Below are 6520 nucleotides of genomic sequence, written 5' to 3' on the forward strand. Positions count from 1 at the left end.
TATTTTTATTTTTAAGTCTTTGTGACTGTTAAAATTTTTTTTTTTTAGATATTTTGGTGGTTTGCCCGAAAATATAATTATCATGGTGTAATTTGTAGGCACTGATGTTTAATCTTATGTTTAGTTAACACTAGTAATTTTATCCGTAATAATGTTACGGGAATATAAATCTTTTAAAATTATGTCAATTTTGTTATAACATTATAGATTATGGCACAAAAAATTTATAGAATCAAATTACGTTCACAAAAATGTCGTAGGAGATACCCATCAACTAAAAAGACCAATCTCTATCATAGTTATCAATTTCGAACTGGACCGTCCGGTTCAATAGAAAAATCGATGAATCGAACTTTAAACCAATCCGAATAACTTTTTTAACCGTTTCTACAATTGACCCGTTAAAAATCGGTTTGACTCGCCTTAAATCGGACAACTCAATTCGAACCGGACATATTTGACCGACGGGTCAATGTCCTGGGCACCTCCATGATGCATAAGCAGGGATTGATCTTCCACTAGGGCAACTTGTCCTTTACTATTAATAGGATAAATAATTATATATATTATACTAAAAGTAATTATATTTAAATTAAAGCAATACAATTTAAAAAATATAAAATGTTATTTTTATTTTTTCATAATAATATTGTATTTGTTTATTTAATACTTAATTTTGATATTCTAATAATATAAGATATTTTACATAATTATCAATCACCTCTGTTCTTTTGAATAACTATTTCATGCTGTTAATATAAAAATTATTTTTGCTGACGTAGCGTTACATAATTAAATCTAATGCATCAAAATTTTAATTTTATTATAATTGTATATATTTATTTAATTATTACCGGGTCAAACGGTTCGACCAGTGACCCACCAGTTGAACCATTAACCCAGTGACCTAGTAACTTAACCGGGTCGATCGCTGGTTCGGTTATGATAATTATGGTCTCTATAGATAAAAAAATCAAATAATAAGATTTTTAGTTATTATTTCATATGAAAGTTTAATTTTTTTTACTAATAATTAATTTTAACATTTATTATCTAAAATTTAAAAGAATTTAATGTGTATATTTTTACATTTGATTAGGTGTTAAGTCTGTTGCACAAATAGAAATAATTAATTTATATGCTTACTATTTAAAAATAATATTTTTTTCTCTCTATGTATATAAAAATATAATTAGAATTATTACTTTTTTTATTTTATTATTATTATTTTTTTACTAAAGATAGAAGATTCGAACGCATAACCTCTTAATTCAGTATGAAGAGACTATCCTATTTGAGTTATAACTCATGAGCGTGTCAAAAATTATTGTGAAAAATAAAAAAAAAAAACTTTAGTTTTCACAAGCATAGCTCTCCAGCTAAGACTTTAATTTCCACAAAAATCTTTAATTTTCATGTAGAAAAATGTAACCAAGTACTCATTGTTACAATTAATCCGCCAAAGACTTGGACTGAGTGTACTAGTAGAGCTTGTGGTAAGAGACGCCGACGGTAGTATGAGTAGTCGAATTGATTTTTCTTTTTTCTCTCTTAGAAATTTCGTTAATCAACCACCCTGCAAAAAAGCTGATATCATTATTGATACTTAATTATAGTCAATTTATCTTTTTTGAATTTCCATGTAAACCATGAATAGTCTTGAAAAAAAATGTTTGCATTATATTTTGTACACATCTTTTTTTTTTTGTATATTTTCTGTATTTATCAAAAACAAATATTTTATATTTTATACTTTTCATGAATAATTCTTTAATACTAGAAGTGAGGGATGTTCAATAAAAATGTACACAAAATTAAAGTATAGTACATTTTTATTTGTGTCTTATCTTGTAGTACTTTATGATGCACGGATACTAACATAAACACGGGACATGCGAACACAAGAATTTTAAAATTTTATAAGATATGGGGACACGGTATATATATAACATATAAAGTATTTTTTAGATACATTACAATGAATTTTTGATATTTTATTGGTATTAAAATATAAAATATTTTTTTAACTTTTTTAATGTCTTCTCATAACTATAGAAAAGTATTTAAAATATTTTTTGTTTTAATAAATAATAATATATATTATTTCTAAATTCATTTCAAGAATACATGTTAAAACACGGTTGGACATGCGTGTCGAACGAATATCGATGAGTGTTGTTTCCAAAATGTGTCCGACACGGATTTGTTTTCAAAATGTGTCCGACACGCGGATACAACTCAACGAAGTGTCCGTGCTTCATAGGTAATATTGCTCAAAACCAAGTAGTACCCCATTTGATTATATTAGGCTTTTGAATTGGATTGGTTTGGAGTTTAAATTAGAATTTTGAATAAAGATAAAATTAAAAAAAAAATTGACTAATTATTGATTATCAATTTAGTAGTAGAATTAAAATTTATAAAATTGAAACATTAAATATTAAAGATAATTTTAAAAAATTTTAAAATATTAAAAACAAAAGTTATATTTTGCCCAACAATGATATCATTGAGATTTACTTGTTCATTAGTAAAAAACTCGAAATTCCAGCGATGTTTACTTATTAATTAGTACTTTTAAATAATGCATCACCATATTGTCACATACATCTTATCTATCTTTCATGGTCCTCCATGTTTTTTGTTCAAGGTCCACACCCTGCAAATGACATTGCAAATGCCATAGGTATTTATAGCAAGGAACATTCAACAAATCAGAAGTGCAATATATCACAGTGCTGATACCCCTAAAACACAAGTGAGCTTGTCACAAGTGAGTCTGAACTCCTGAAAGACTGAAACTGCTCTCAAAGAACTTGTTCTTATAGCCAGCTCAAACAACCTATACTTGTAGATTGAAGCCTGACCTTCAGTGAGATATATAGCATTAGACCGAATGGTTTGTTTGTTTCTTTTTTCCTTCTAATCTTACACTACACTCACCATCGGTTTCTAATTCCACTCTGGATGAGAGGCCAACATATCCTCTATGACCAAGCCTCAATTGCGTATGGATTGAATGTTTAAACTGACAAGATCTAGCCGATAAAAGTTTACAATAAATCTCATTATACAATAATTTTCAATATACATGGTGGTTGATGGTAGGATAACTAATTTCATAGACTTGAACTTCTCAAGAGGCTGAAGACATTGCTTAAAATGCTTTGATAATATACAAGCTTATGAGCATTTATTAATATTGAAATTATGTTTCTAAGAGTAGAAAAAATACCCTGCTGCAACAAATAAAGATGTTTGTTTCACCTCAACCACCACTAATTGGAGGTATTATGGCCAACTCATCTTTGTCTTGAACAACTGTTGTGTCTGCTGCATACTCCTCGTTCAGCGCCAAAACCATGCACCCTTGAATCTCTTCCAAGCTCGGAAACCCTACAAGAAGTTTCTTCAAACAATCTTGAGTGGTGCTTCCAGATGAAACCTCAAGTGGCATCTCACTCAAGCCAGTAATGTCTCGTGCTCTTGCAAAAAACAATACTTTTATCTTCACCAAGGAAGATTCTTTCTTGGTGTCTCCATTCATCGTATCCGCTTCCTTCAAACAAGCAGCAACTGGAGACAAATCAGTACATGTAGGTGAATTCATACAAGTGATTTTGTGGTACTTCAAACAAGGAATAATTATATAGGATCCAAAATACCATATATATAGGTTTCATAATTTTAACTTTTGAGTCTAATTTTGCCCACAAAACACATCTAGAAATGGATTTGAGTATGGTAATATAAAATTGTAAGCAAAAGTGGAACTTATGATCTCCTCCCATAGAGGCAAATGAAGTTGGTGAGCCATATGATGGGCAACTATCTCCTGCGGATTGAGAAAATAATAAATTTGTAGAGAAAAACATATTGCATAAAGATCAAAATCGATGTAAGATTCTAAATATACTATGGAAGTTCTATTTCTTCATTTTAAGCACACAAGAGAGGCTGAATGGCAGTCCGTCCTAAATAGGATCAGACCAAAGAGTACTATAAAATTCTCTAACATATTGACCTACTCTCGTGTAATTTTATGCTCCTACAGGCCTCTTTATGTTTTCGTGCTCCTTGTCCATGTCTATATAGATAGTAAAGATAGTTAAATTATGTGGGATTAGAGGGTCAAACATAACAGTCCAACATTACTAATCACCAATCAGATGAGTAGGAAATAAAAATGTAACATGAACAATTAAGACATCTAATAAACTTCATGAGCATCAAGATCAATCTCAATGTCCTAAACTAATTTGCAAATTAAAAAGAATCAGTTTGTTTCATAGTTTTTTATTGCGGCTGGCGGCTCATGGCAAAGAGCCAAAATCCACCATAGTATTATGGCAAATGGAGTAAAAAACAAAATGTATATTCAAAAAACTAACATGCAGAAAAACTGCACATGTAATAGATTATAAAATCTAAGCAACACAAGCAACTTTTTCAGTAAATTCAGCAGCAAATAGACACAACATTAAGTCTTAACACGCCAAAGACAAAGACAGAGAATTTAAATGTCAACCATGACATAGCCAAATACTAAAAAACACAAAAGAAACACCAAAGACATTGTCTTGAAGGGGCTGTTAGTTGTCTTGAAGTATACATAGTGAGTAGTTACTTATGTAAAATTGTAAATCAAAATAAAGGATATAAAAAGTGAGGTTCAGAACTTCAGACTAAGAGAGGGAATGGAAGAGAGGAATAAACCACAAAAAAAAGGGTTAGCAGAACAGAGTCTCGAAAAGAGAGTGAAAGAAGAGTTGGAAAAGGAAACCACCTGGAATGGAGGAGGGCTAACCCGCAGCGGCGATGATAATGCGTCGGCACCACCAGCAGCAGAGAAAATGCGAGAGAGAGAGAGAGAGAGAGAGAGATTTGGGGTTGGTGAGGGAGAAAAGGGGTAAAGCTGCCTGAAGCTTCCTAAGAAGGTAAGATCTTTCTCTAATTTAGATATTAGGTTTTCTAAATTACCAAAATAACCCTCGAATGCAGAAAATTTTCCAACAAACCCGCCATTTTCTCCATTCAGGTTGTGGACTACCATGGTATTGCCACAATTGTAGCTGCTGTGATTCCCACAATGCAGCGACCCGCATATGGCGGGCGGGGCCAAAACCAGCCATGCCATTTCACCATGGCCGCTGTTTTAAAACACTGGTTTGTTTATAATCCAACAAGCTCAGCTAACTATAATCCAAACTCTATTTAAAAGGGAAGGTGCAGTGGGACTTAATTAAGCTTAAGTGGCTTAAGCCTAAATAATAAAATCTCTACAATTCAAAGGCAATATGCCAAACTTGTTTCAGAGACTAAACAAGTAATGGCAATAGTATTAGACTGTGAAAGTCGCCAATAGTAATACCAAAAGAAGTTATCATCTTCAGTAGATGAACTAATCACATATGTTTGGCAACATTGTGCTACATTTATAGAAGGACGACAAAGCAAATCAACAGGATAAGCTTGGACACATGAAGAACGAACTAGATGAATATTACTGTAGTAAAATATCCCTCACTGGAAGCTTTACTAGCCGAAATTCATATAATTTAAACCACCTAAAACCTGTGAATGGCATAGCCAAAAGCACAAAACTTCAAATTCCCTAGTGCTAAGTGATTCCATTGCTATCTTTGTCAAGAATGAAACAATAATTTCCAAGCAAAAATTTTCTGGCCCTTCCACGCAGAACAAAATTTATGTAGAAAATCTTGTAACAATACCATGGCCAAATACTAATTTTACACTGTGTCCCAAAATTTGTGTTAAGGAGAAGTTATATAGAGCATGGTCATACAAAATATTATAAACACTTATCATTCCTCTATATTATAAACATTTACCATTCTAATCCCTCTTTCCATCAATAAACTCATTAATCCTCTTTACTAGTTAATCAAAAGGAAATAGTTATATGGATCCATGAAGAGGCCAATGACAATAAAACAGAACATAGGAGACACGGTTAACCTGAATCAACTCAACTATCATTAACATGAACAAAAACTGCTTGCTAATTAATCCAAAACAACTAACAACAACAGTCATCGATTGCAAAAATCACTGTTCAACGCAAGTAGCAACAAGTGTAGAATTCACCCGCTCAGCATCAATAAACCTAGATAATTGAGATAACGAATCAAATGAATTTAAAATAAATAACTATTCTGTTAACAATACAATTGTAGCATAATAATAAAAAATAAATAAGTAAATAAATAAAAGTAAGCAGTGCACACCTTGCAGCGAACCGAAGGCGGTGGCGTGAAGACTCAGCTCGTCACGGAACACGGCTGAGAGATGGATGAGAGACGAGAACTCCGGTGAGATAGAGGAGCAGTGGTCAGTGGAAGAGACGACGATTATTTTTTCCCCGGTCAGAAAGAGAGAAATAGTGGGACTCTTTTCTTTCAGGTAGCAGGCCTTATTTGGATAGAGTTAAATAAACACCCGTACTGGGGATTCATTTAAGGTCAGATTCAAATTATTAAATTAGGCCCAATAAAATATT

The 6520-nt window shown here is 32.0% G+C and overlaps 1 protein-coding gene across 1 annotated transcript; it reads right to left on the minus strand.

Moving 5' to 3' along the window:
- On the minus strand, window positions 3023-6039 carry LOC107625561. The gene is made up of 2 exons (XM_016328229.1): window positions 4787-6039; window positions 3023-3559 (listed from the first exon to the last, which is right to left on the minus strand). The coding sequence occupies exons 1-2, from the start codon at window positions 5135-5137 to the stop codon at window positions 3269-3271; spliced, it is 642 nt and encodes a 213-aa protein (XP_016183715.1). The 5' UTR covers window positions 5138-6039; the 3' UTR covers window positions 3023-3268.

The sequence above is a fragment of the Arachis ipaensis genome, chromosome B02 (genome assembly GCF_000816755.2).
Source record: "Arachis ipaensis cultivar K30076 chromosome B02, Araip1.1, whole genome shotgun sequence".
NCBI classification, from domain to species: domain Eukaryota; kingdom Viridiplantae; phylum Streptophyta; class Magnoliopsida; order Fabales; family Fabaceae; genus Arachis; species Arachis ipaensis.

What these genes read in the sequence shown, in the direction of transcription:
- LOC107625561 (XM_016328229.1), bottom strand. Translation starts at nt 5,137, where the DNA reads ATGGCATGGCTGGTTTTGGCCCCGCCCGCCATATGCGGGTCGCTGCAT. An exon ending in TTAGCCCTCCTCCATTCCAG is followed by an intron (nt 3,560 to 4,786) that starts GTGGTTTCCTTT and finishes GCTTGTTTGAAG; the next exon opens with GAAGCGGATACGATGAATGG.